Genomic DNA, 12,479 nt, shown 5'->3' with positions numbered 1-12,479 from the left:
GGCCCAGAAAGAAAGAAAGTGATGTGATCACAGTCGCGCAGCAAGTGACTGGCAGAGCATGGAATGAAAAGTCTAGGAAAGTGCAGAGCTTGGAACACGGATGACGATGCGGCGGTGATGGGGTACACGGGCTGGCATTTGCTGGGCTCTTGCTGCATGTTAAGCACTGTTCTAAGTGTGTGCATTACATCATCGAAACTAAAAACAATTCCGTGAGACGCGTGCTATCGTTACTCCTGCTTCAGAGACGAGCAGACTGAGAGGTTAAGAAACTTGTCCAAGGTGAACGAAGCCAGGGACAGTCACCAGGGATCTGATGCCAGAGCCCTAACTCTGAACACACTGCTCTGCTGCGCTAGCAGTGGATGATGAGAAGTTAATTAATGGGTTGAGTGTATGTTATCTGGGTGATAGATACACTGAAACGCCTGACTTCACCGCTATGCAATATATCCATGTAACGAAATTAGACTTGGACCCCATAACTGTATACAAATAAAATTAAAGAGAATTGGTCAAATAAATTTAGTGCTGCCCTCTAATTCTGTAGCATATGACTGTTAAAAATGATGGTTATGTTTAGTGGCATGGCAAAATAAGCAGAGTGTCAGATGTTAAGACCCGGGAGAAGTGGGTTTCGACTTTAGCAGAGGCATGTCTACTGTTAAATTCTTCTATTTTATTTACTTTTCTGAATATATGTATAGAAATACTTTAAAAAAACAATACCAAACAAAATACTACTCAGTGCTTGTCTGAAGGACACTTAGTCCCTCTCCAACTCCATTACTGCCTTCCCAGGAGCCAGGGATCTTCTTGCAGGGTTTGTGAGAGCCCCTTGGTATCTTCCTGCTTTGGCTTTTCAGCTGTTTGAAGGCTCAAAGAACCACCCATCTGTTATGTTTTCGTGTGCTGTCATGATTTTTTTCTGAATGTTCTACCAAAATTCCTCAGTGCCCAGCACACCGTGAATATTTGTTGAATGAACGGATGCATATCTAAATGTCTTCGTGCCTGAAAACAGAACAAGTAGAAGAGGGGGAAAAGGATACTCACTCAATAAAGGTGGAAGAAAGAAAGAAAGTAAAAAGAACGCTTACATAAACTCCAAGGATAATCCAATATGACAGAATACACAACTTTTATAGAGTAATGTTTATTCTGTCAGGCATTTTCTTGGCACAATGGGTCCGATTATCCCTCAAAGTTCTCTGCAGCTTCTCTAAGTGAGATGTGTGTCACCTGCCACCTGGGGGACTCTCTGAGATTACTTGCTGTGAGATACTGAGAAGGGGAGGCAGAAATCTAGTCCATTCCATCCCATTTGTTGGAGTAGTGTGGGGTCAGGGCCATTATTTCTCGGATTGCGGTGGGAGCTGTGATTGCAGAAGGGACGCAGTGAGGCATGAAAGGAGAATGCGCTAGGGAATGGGGCTCACTTAGTCCTGCTACCTCACTCTCTGAGAGGCTGGGTCAGTCCTGGCGTTAGGATGTCAGTGCTCTGCCTCACTAATGGGGTGTTGCGCACAGGATGTTACTTAGAAAGAACTGGAGCGCACTGGGCAGGGCCAGCCTGCGTGTGCAGGTCCCATGTCACACCCGTTTCTTTGTCCAGGGCCAGCACCTTACTACAGGAGACTTGGAATCAACCCTGTGCACCTTTTGACTAGAGTCAATTCCCCCCGTTATTATGAATGTTTGCCTCTCGGGAGGAGGACCTGACGTTTTTGAACACTTTCTAAGTGCCAGGCACTGTGCTGACATTTTGACAGGGTTATCTCATTTAATTTTGAACCCTATAGAGATCTCCTTCTTCTTATTCTGCTTTTGCCCTGATTCTCAGGCTCTGCCAACTAACTTGCTCGAGGTCATCATAAGTGGTGAAGGCAGAATTTGAACTCAGCACAGCTCCAGAGCTAATGGTCACAACTATTGCTTGAGTAATTGATTTATTTGTTCATTCTTTCAACAAATTTCTGTCCAGTGACTCTGAGTGCCAGGCTCTGCCCTAGTCACTAGGACGTAGTGGCAAGAAAGCAGACAGGATACCTGCCCTTGCTTTGTGCTTCATTCTCCCTATTCCACTCCTCAGGAGTTAGATAGAGTCTTGGAAGGGTATGAGAAAGGTTCATGGTGTGTCAGTGCATAACTGGGGGGTCATCTCTGGGGGCAAAATTGACTGTAGCTCTGCCCTCCCTTGGAATCAGTTGGAAGAACTATGGTTACAAAGTACAGATGACCCACAGGATTGTAAAGCCTTATATTTCCCAGTGTCCCTACTCCCTCTTTTCTCCCTCCCTCACCCCCAATGTTGCCCTTGCCACCTCCAGGTGACTCCAAGATGGAAAGTCAATCCAATGTATGTTGCACCAAATTCTGAGCATTGTTTGCAATACAAATTGCAGTTGGAATTTGCAAATTGTTTGGAATCCAAATTTAGATCCTTTAGTGCAAACCTTCCAAATCAAGACAAAGAATATCTATCTTCTCAGCCTTCTTGATTTCAGGGTCAGCTGCATGTTTGAGGTCTGGTAGGACCTGATTTTAATAGGTACATGGCCTAAATAAGAAAAGAGTTTACCCATGAAGGCTTGTGCATGCCTGTGTGCATGGGTTGATGAATGAGGCTACTGAGAGAGATGAGAAAATTAGAAATTTTTTCCTGCTGTGAGCAATCTAGTAATGGATGATAAACATCCATGAAAGTGTTTATACCCTTGATCCTCGTAATTTTCTAAAGGAGCATGTTGGGCAAATAAATTTGTTAATGTCTCAGGTAATAACACTGGCCTCACTTTTCTGTGTTTTTCAGCACCTGAGATGTTCAACTCCAAAAAAGAAGCGGGCTATTCCTTCGCTGTTGACTGGTGGTCCCTGGGAGTGACAGCATATGAGCTGTTGAGAGGCCGGGTACAGTAGAGTTGCATTTTCTCTTCGGTTATTCTTCCAGCAGGTTCTATTTTAGAATGAAAGAATGTATGTATGGTTTGCTAAGAACCAAGCAGTTTATTTGAAAGCTGAAAACAAATATGCCATGTGATGCTGATAACACCCCTTGAGATTTCTGCACGGATTAGTTTGCTGTCCTACATACGGGACCAACCACATCAGTTAACATTAAATTACACAGATAAAATTAAGTGAATAATATGGATACTATAAATGTCCAAGGAGGGGAAATCAATACACCTCACTAAATACTTATGTAAATGTATGTGTTTGTTTTAAAGAAAGTCATATTGAGGTCACAGTATAGTACCCGAATTCAGGCACACCTCAACAAGGAAAGTGTAAATTATTAACACAGCATAATTCATGTCCGGTCTTGTTGGATTTCTATTGATCATTTGGCTCTTGGGTTCTGGGTTCAGTGACAAATTAGAGCAGCTTACTTTTAAGAGAAACATTTCTCAAATTAAGAAGCTCTTTTCTAGAAGAAATAGATTTAAAAAACCAAATATGCTGAAACATATTTTATATGTTTTTTACAAACTGTTGCATAATATAAATGTGCCCATAAGGTTATGTCTCAGTCAGCGCTGTCTACCATAACAAAATACTATAGGCTGGGTGGCTCAAACAGCAGACATTTATTTTCTCACGATTTTGGAGGCTGGAAGTCCAAGATCAGGGTGCCAGAATGGTGGGGTTCTGGTGAGAGTTCTCTTCTTGGTTTGCAGATGGCCTATTTGGTGTGTCCTTATGGGGGGAGAAAGAAAGAGAGGGGGGGGGGAAGAGAGAGAGAGAGAATATCTTCTTCTTCTTATAAGAGGAAATAATCCCATCATGAGGAATCTACCCCCATAACCTCATCTTACCCTAATTACCTACCGAAGGTTCCAACTCTAAATGCCGTCACAGGTTAAGGCTACAACATATGAATTTTGGATGAGACACATTCCACTTTTTCCCCCCACTTCAAATTTATGTCCTTCTCAGATGCAACATTCATTTTATTCCAGCAGCCCCAAAAGTCTTAACTTATTCTAGCATCAACTCTAGAGTCTAAGGTCCACAGTCTCATCTAAGCATCATCTGCATTGGGTACGCGTGAGATGTGAGGTATGATTCATCCTGAGGCAAAATTTCTCTCCAGCTGTGAACCTGTAAAACCAGCAAACTTCCAAAATACAATGGTGGCATAGGCATGGGATAGGCAGTCCCATTCTGAAAGAGAGAACAGGTATCAGGTCCCAAATAAGTCCAAAACAGAAATCCTCTTTGGTTCAATGGTCTGCCTGCCAGGTCTACATGGGTGAGGCAACATCACTCCCATGGCTGGGGTTGGGGGAGGGGACTCACTTAAATGGCTCTCCGCGGCACAGGGACCCCGCCCGCATGGCTCTCTGCCAGGGCTAGGTCCACACAGCTCTGTTGGGTGGTGGTCGTGCCCTTTGAAACCGAGGTGGAGGCAGCCCTGCCACCGAGGCCGGTGCACTCGGGCTTTGGGTTGGGGTTGGCGGCCGGGTTGTTTTGATTCCTTTTTGGTTTCTTCTTCCCTTCTGGTGAAGGCTGAGCAGCATTACGGTCCTATCCTGTAACATCCAAGAGGTCTGACAGCCTTTCTTCTTCCATCTCACCTTCTCTGTCTTCTTTAATTCAAACTGGCAGTATCTCCACTGCTGAAATCCCATCTTTATTTCTGGCTTCTGTTGAGATGGCTGATGAGGTTCATGAATCACACCCATGATCTCTTTATCAATTAGTTGTTGGTGAACTACACCCTAATGTTCACTTCAGGACAAGCTTTCTCACTTATTGCAATATGGATGGAAATCTTCAATTTCTGGATCCTTTTTGCTTAACAATTTCTTCTTCAATGCATCTCTCGCCTTTCATATTTTACTATAAGCAGGCAGGAGGAACCAAGCCACTCCTTCGATGTTTTGCTTAGAAATCTCCTCAGCTAAATGTCTATTTTCATCACCCACAAGTTCTACCTTCCACAAAACACTAGAACACAGTTCAAACAAGTTCTTTGCCACTTTGTAACAAGTATTGCCTCTCCTCTGGTTTTCAATAACATGTGCCTCATTTCTGTCTAAAACTTCACCAGAATCACCCTGAATATCCATATTTCTAGAATGTACCTCAAAACTCTTCCAGCCTCCACCAAATAACTGGTTCCAAAGTTGCCTCCACATTTTTAGGTATTTGTTACAGCAGGATCCTACTTCTCAGAACCAAAATCTTAATCATCTAGAGCTGCCTCAACTAAATACCATGCATAGGTTACTTAAACTGCAGACTCATGGTTGGATTCTCTTCCAACCATGACGATGGTCTTCCTGGCTTGCAAGAGGCTTCCTTCTCACTGTGTCCTCATGTGATGGAGAGAGAGACTTCTTTCTCTCTCTTCCTCTTGTAAGGTCACTAATTCCATCATGAGAGCCCCACCCTCATGATCTGATCTAACCCAAATTACCTCCCAAAGACTTCATCTCCAAATACCATCACTTTGAAGGATAGTTCACATAGAAGACATGAAATCCCAGTGTTGCTAAGTCCCCTACAAAATAAATTAAGATCAATGAAGGCTTCCCTCTAGTGGAAAACTGTGAAAACTATAACAAATCCACAGTTTTCTTTTGTTTAATTTTGTTCCCTCCTCTTCCTCCCCACCAACCCCCACCAACCCCTAGTTAAAACTATAGGAGAATCTGGTTCTTCCAGAAATTTTGTTTTTGAAAAGAATGTTTTGCTTCATCATAAAATTCTCCACTCCACACTCCATGGAAACAGGGACTCATCGCATTTGAGGCCCAGGGGGATATTTTCTGAGCAGCTTTCTGTCTTGAACTTGCTCATTATGTTGCAAACTAGTAAAAAAGAGGGTATGGTAAAACCTTTGATTTCTTTATAATGAACCCTTACATAATAATTTGTAAACTTCCATTTATTAACCCTTGTCCAGTAATTTATGTAAATACTTATTGCAAGTTACATTATAAAATAGCTTCAAATCAGCATCTCAGAGGCTGATTCAGCCCACTGAAATGATTTGTTTGGCTCAGTGGAATCACCAACTTTTGAAAATTATGATCTGTTACAAGAAACGATAGGTTTCTGGCATCTCCTTTTAAAAAGTAGGAGGTCTGGCAACACAGGACCACCCACATATGGCAACACATCAATCAGCTGGATGGGGTTAGAAATTGATATTGGTATGTTATTGGTTAAAAGTTTTGCTTAGAATCATTTGCAAAACAAATTTTTTTTCTTTTGCCCCGTAAAAATGAAGACCCTTACTTCTTCTTCTCTCCCTTAAGAGACCATATCATATTCGCTCCAGTACTTCCAGCAAGGAAATTGCACACATGTTTGAGACGGCTGTTGTGACTTACCCTTCCGCCTGGTCACAGGAAATGGTGTCATTTCTTAAAAAGGTAAGAAGGAAGACTGCATGTCAAAAGGAAGTGATAAGAGGAAGCATGCTGTCTGGTTTAAGGTTAGAAGTTAGTATACAGTATTGGGGGCAGTCACGCTAATACACATCGCTGCAGTGGTTTTTGCAGCTAATCACTTTCAAATACATGACTTCATTAAATCAACTCACAAGTCCCCTTAGATATCCTAAAAAACTCAATGCGTCCAAAATGGAATTCTTAATCTTTCTGTATTTCCTGAATTTGTTCTGACATTCCCTCTTCAAGTGACTGGAGGAGGACCATCCATCCATTTCTGCAAGCCAGAAATCAGGACTCATTTATCATCTCCATATCCAATCCATCACCAAGTTCTGGAATTTTACATTTTAAATATCTTTTAAATCTTTCACTTCTCTCCATCTTCCCTATTATCTCCCCAACTCAACTGCCCTCAGTTTGGCCTTATAACTGGTTTAGCCCATACACTTTTACCACTCAGTTCTGTCCCCCACTCTGCCCCACAGTGATCTGTTCAAAGGGCAGTTGAGTGCCTTCCAATTGTCCTTAGAATAAAGATTAAAATAATTTGTATGGTACAAAGGTTCTAACTACCTCTCAAGCCTTATTTTGGACTTTTGTCTCCCTTTTGACTACACGTAAACCTGTTTGGCCTTTTTCTTTTTCTCCTTCTTTTCCCCTTCTTTTCCTACACACACCAGTCTCCCTCTCACCACAGGGCCTTTGTACATGCCAGTCCCTCTTCCTGGAACATTGCCTCCAACCCTAGCTCCTCCAGCTTCCTCCCTGAGATCAGTACTACTCAGCACGATTCACTGACTGGTTCTAGTCTGTGAATTGTTTCCTACAGATCCATTGTAAGTACAGAAATTGAGAAAAGCGTTTAGAAACATTTATTGCAATTTGACACTGCTGTAGCATCTAAGCACATGGTCAACAGACTGGTCTCATTGAATAGGGTATGAGCTTGTTTGGGTGATGTTGAACTCAAGTCACAAGTTGTACATGGTGAGGAGCTACATGCTGGCCATGCACAATAAAACCGCATATTGGTTTCAGTGGATTGGAAGTTAAAACAAATAAACAAAACCAAACTAAAGTAACTGCCCCTTCTACATAGCTTGAGAAGCACAGATTTTAGCTCAGATATCACCTCCTTGGGAAGCCTTGCCTTGTTGTTAGCTCACATAACACCCTCTTTCCTTCATAGCAGTTTAAAATTATACACAGCATTTGTATGATACTTGGGTTACTGATTATTCTCGTCTAAGCTGCATGAAAGTAGCGGCCATGTCTGACTTGTGCACGATGATATTGCCAGCATGTAACACAGAGCCTGACAGGTGGTACAATTTGGTAAGCAATTGAAGAAATGAGGTCCATAGCTTTCATTAGATTTTCAAGGTGCCTATGTTCACCAAAAAGATAAAAAACAATTATAGGAGAATCTCCACAGTGTATGTTGAATGATTATGCAAAAAAAGAATGAGGAGCCCCAAAAGGATAGGCTTGGCTTTTTTGGGGTAGTGGGGGGAGAGAAAATTGCACAAGTTGTGGTCGATAAGGAAAAAGAACTTTAGCGGCTAAGGATTTAAAATTTGTGTCTTTTGTCTTTGGGGTCAAGTTCCCTGTTTTGGAATAGGGACATCGTTATCAGTAATGTCAAAGATGTAGAATAGGGAGGTCATTTTCCATAAGTGAATTTTGCTTAATTCCAAGACAGCCCGCTTCCCTTCAAAACTACACCCCGATGTCCCATGGTTGTCACCTCCAGGAGCATGCTCCGGTGGGACTGACATTTCCCATTTGATCCACACGACGGATGTGATGTTGGCCCTGGAATGGTTAAGAGGGGAAAAAATCTTTTATCCCAGTTAGTAAAACCCAGAGCTGTAACAATAACCTTAGTTATACTTTAACTAAGGTATGACTGTGCCACCCCCAATGTATTTCAGTTAGTTGTAAAAACAGCTAAAATTTTTAGTGGGAAATGAGTCTCAGTTGTGAAAATGTATTAATATTTGTCACCTAATAGGAGCAGGCTTTTCATTAAGCACTTTAAAGAAATGGCTAATTTAATCCTGGTTGCAACCTTATGTAATAAGGTTATTATCTTTTTTTTTTTTACAAATGGGTAAACTGAGGTTTAGAGAACAAACTTACCCATAGTTTGTAAGTAGGGGAGTCAAGAATCAAAGATATATTTGACTCAGTAGGATGAGCTATTTTTACTCACCACATTGCAAAACTCTACTCACTGTTTAGTCTAATCATGCGTTGTTTATGTTATTTGTTAATGGGGTTAAAGAAGGGGGCACTGCCTTGTTTCCTTCAATCCTATACTTGAAAGCATTTAGAGAGAATTTTTATGATTTTTTTGTCATCCTGAGTTTTGACCTTTCTCATGATCTTGGTGTTTGTATTCCATTGGCAGCTACTTGAACCTAATCCAGACCAACGATTTGCTCAGTTGACTGACGTTCAGAACTTCCCGTATATGAGTGATATAAACTGGGATGCGGTTTTGCAGAAGAGGCTCATTCCGGGTTTTGTTCCTAATGTGAGTCAATCCTAACAAACCGTCATAACTCTCATCAGAGCACAGTACCCCGTGTGCCACATCCACACGTTGTCTCATTGGATAATCGCACCAGTGTTGTGAGAGAGCCCAAATTCCTATTTTACAGATGAGGGAATTGAGGCTCACCCAGGGTAAGTTGGTCACCAAAGGCCACAAAGCTAGTAAGCAGTCAAGCTGGGATTCTAATATAGGTGTATGTGCGTCTGGAATTCTAGCTCCTAACCATTTCTTGTGATATGATTTTATTGGAAAGAAGTCCTAGTCCCCCAAATAGTCATTTCCATGAAGCTATGGATTAAAATAATGTTTTCTCTGATTCCAAAGATGTACAGATTTGTGTCCATGGAGGCCTGTGAGTCAAAGGATTGAAAACTGTTGGGGTTGAGTGAGGAAGTTATTTTTACCATTCACCCCTCTTCCCTTGTGGGTTCTATCTCAGGGATCTATATTTGTAAGGATCCGTAGTTAAAGATAAATAGTTCCCACTGGATGGGTACCCAACCACAGGGCATCTGTGGCCTGCTGCACACCACTGGTAAAAGCCATAGTCCAGAAGCTTAGACCAAGGGGCCCAAGGCAGGCCTCTAGCTTCTCTCTGCCCAGGACCTGAACTATACGTTCAGTTGTAGGTATATTGGGCAGAATAATGGGCTTCTAAAGGGGCCTGTAGAGCCAATGCAGAGTTTTCTGTTCTCAAGCCCAAGCGAGATGCTTGCTGTAGGCATGTGGGGGTGTGATCCTTCCTGTGAAGACAGCAGGGAGTGGGGCATGCTCCAATGAGAGGGTTGGGCGAAAGTGGAAAGAGAGAGAGAGAAGAAAGCAATGTGATGAAATTCTGGGGGTGCAGATCTCCACCTGATAGGGCAACACGAGGCGGGGCCAAGTCCTGACCTGTCTGTTTTGCAGGGTCTGGTAGGGGCAGCTTGTATCATGGCTGATGTGTGACACAGTGGAGGTCTAGGCACTGCCCTCTCTTGCTTCCTTTCCTCCTCCTGTGTGCTGCATTCCTGCACTTAGCCATCCATGTTGGCTTAAGAGAAGGTCTACGTCATGCTTCTCTGACATTAGTGTGAATCTGAATCATCTGGGGAGCTTATTAAAGGACAGGTTCTTGGGCCTTGCATTAAGAAACCCTGATTTGGGAACTTCCTTCGGAGAACTGGGAGGCTGAACAAGCAACTCAGGTGATTCTGATCTACATGACCATTAGCATTCACTTTAACTCAGAAGCTTGCACTTTAGAAAAATAATTGTAATTTGGTTTCCTTTCTTACTCACTGTGGGCTAACTGGAAGTTTAGGAAAATAGACAAAATACAAAGTTAAAGAATATGAAAAACAATGCTGGCGGTAAATGATAGAAAACTTAGAAGGGGAATCCCCGCTTATTCTTGGACCACTCTGTTAAGACAAAGTATTATTTTCGGTATTGCTCTGGGGTGTTTTTAGAATGCTATGGGAATCTGAGGACCGAACCAACCTATCTTCCTTACAGAAAGGCAGGCTGAATTGTGATCCCACCTTTGAACTTGAAGAAATGATTTTGGAGTCCAAACCTCTTCACAAGAAAAAGAAGCGTCTGGCAAAGAAGGAGAAGGAGATGAGGAAGTGCGATTCCTCTCAGGTGAGCAGGGCCCTACCAGACTCAGGGTCACGGCATCCTCATTGTGGCTGCAATTCATCGAGAGCCTCTGGCGGGAGAGCGTCTCAGCTCCCCGCTTCTGCTGTTTTGTAGGATGCAAGGAGAAGCCGAACACTCAGGCTTTTGAAAGGGCAGAATAGGGCGGCTCTGGGGACCCTAGCAGCAGTGTTCCCCTTGTAGACTTTCTCTCTGGAGCTCTGCCATTAACTTGACTCAGCTATTGTCCTCTCCCAGCTCTCAATTCAAAATGTACAAATTTCCTGGAAAAGTGACCGTAATTGACAAAGTCTAGATCAGATGACTACCCATGAAATTATAGTCAAGGGGCAGGTTTCAAAGTACACACTGGCTGTTTTGGGCCCCCCTCTTGCTTTGAGAAGTCACTGGGAGCAGCCAGTCCCAGAGATGGTGTCCGTTCCTTGCCACAAGCTGAATTTTGTGATATCAAGGCTCGCCGAAGCAGAAAGTGTCTACTCGTAGGAACGAGAGAATTCTTACAGGCCAAACACTATTGCTGGATTTCAGGCTGAATCAAATTAATTTTTATAACTAAGTATATGATTCTTTATCAGCGTCAGAGTTCAGATTTCAGTATAGAAATTTTTATAGATTCAGTAGGATTTTATACTCACATGAGGTTCTATGCATTATAATGATGGTTAAGTAATAAACATTTACTTTGCCTCTAATGGTCATCCATCTGTCCACACAACCATGCGTTCACCCATCCACTCATGTACACATTTGCCTACCCACCCGACCGTGCATCCATCCACTCATCACCCACCTATCCCTCCTGCCCTGCATCCATTCATTTAGGCTGCTTTTATGTGGTACCTATTATCTGCCAGGTCCCATGCTAAACACTGGAGTTAGGAATGAGATACAGTCTCTACACTCAGTGTCATCCCTGTTCTCAAAGATTTCATAGTCTGTGATGAAGGGAGTGCTGCAAACAAATAAGTATGCTCCATGTTCTTAATTTCTCTAGTCCTCAGGGGCCACTGTACCCTTTAATGGCCAATTAACAAAAGCCCACATCCCCATCCTGTTTGATCACACAACTAGTCTCTTGCCAGGTTCTCACCAGAAAGTGCTTGCTAGGGCCCTCCGAGGAGTGCTTAGCTGTGCTGCAAACCCAACTTGCTTATAGTTGTCACTTCAAGCATCTTTGTCCAATGACTTATTCTTGTTCGTCTCATAATCAGGTGCGTCTTCAGATGTGCTCCTTCCTGTGACCCTACAGGACTGGGCTCAAGCTGGATGCAGTCCCCTGTGTTAACAGGCCCCCAGATAAAGACCTAAGATAGCATCTTCATTAAAAGTTTTCTAACCCTTTAGAAATAACTGAACAATTTGTGAGTAACTTTTGACCATGCCTAGCGTGCTGCACGTGTTCTTGTCCGCCTTTCCTACCCTACTCTCCCACACTCGCCCTCAGTCAGAACCCTCCACCCACACGGGCCCTGCGAGTGTCTGACTCTCAAACACCGTGTGTTTCGTTCTTCTCCAGGTCTTTTGCCTTTGCTCCTCCCTTGTTCTGGAATGTTCTTCCCCTGGATCTTCACATAGGGGGTTTCCTCGCATCCTTCAGATCTTAAATGTCACCTCGTCAATTCTATTGTTGAATTATAGGATTTTTTAAAACATATTCTGGATATTAAACCCCTATTAGATACATGAATTGCAGCTATTTTCTCCCTTACTCATTCTATGAAGTCAGCATTACCCTAATACCAAGCTAGATAAAGATGTCGCCAAAACATGGTAATTCCAGACAGATACCCTTAATGAATATAGAAGCAAAAGTCTTCAACAACATACTAGCAAGGTATAAAGTTAGGTGGAGATTGTTAGGTTGACTTGAGATA

At 42.7% G+C, this 12,479-nt stretch overlaps 1 protein-coding gene across 1 annotated transcript in view; it reads left to right on the top strand.

Annotated features, from left to right (window-relative positions):
- The window catches only part of STK32A (serine/threonine kinase 32A), a 95,465-nt gene extending 83,619 nt beyond the window's left edge, over positions 1 to 11,846 (top strand). The window contains exons 5-9 of the mRNA XM_012658241.1: positions 2,813 to 2,910; positions 6,270 to 6,386; positions 8,821 to 8,946; positions 10,462 to 10,590; positions 11,817 to 11,846. Of these exons, the coding sequence (XP_012513695.1) occupies positions 2,813 to 2,910; positions 6,270 to 6,386; positions 8,821 to 8,946; positions 10,462 to 10,590; positions 11,817 to 11,846 (500 nt within the window). The remainder of the gene's footprint in view (positions 1 to 2,812; positions 2,911 to 6,269; positions 6,387 to 8,820; positions 8,947 to 10,461; positions 10,591 to 11,816) is intronic.
- The last annotated feature ends 633 nt before the right edge of the window (positions 11,847 to 12,479 follow it).

Source organism: Propithecus coquereli, unplaced genomic scaffold (genome assembly GCF_000956105.1).
Source record: "Propithecus coquereli isolate 6110/MARCELLA unplaced genomic scaffold, Pcoq_1.0 Scaffold58, whole genome shotgun sequence".
In the NCBI taxonomy this organism is placed as follows: Eukaryota; Metazoa; Chordata; class Mammalia; order Primates; family Indriidae; genus Propithecus; species Propithecus coquereli.
Note: the sequence above shows the minus strand (reverse complement) of the source record. Positions and strands in the feature narration are given on the sequence as shown.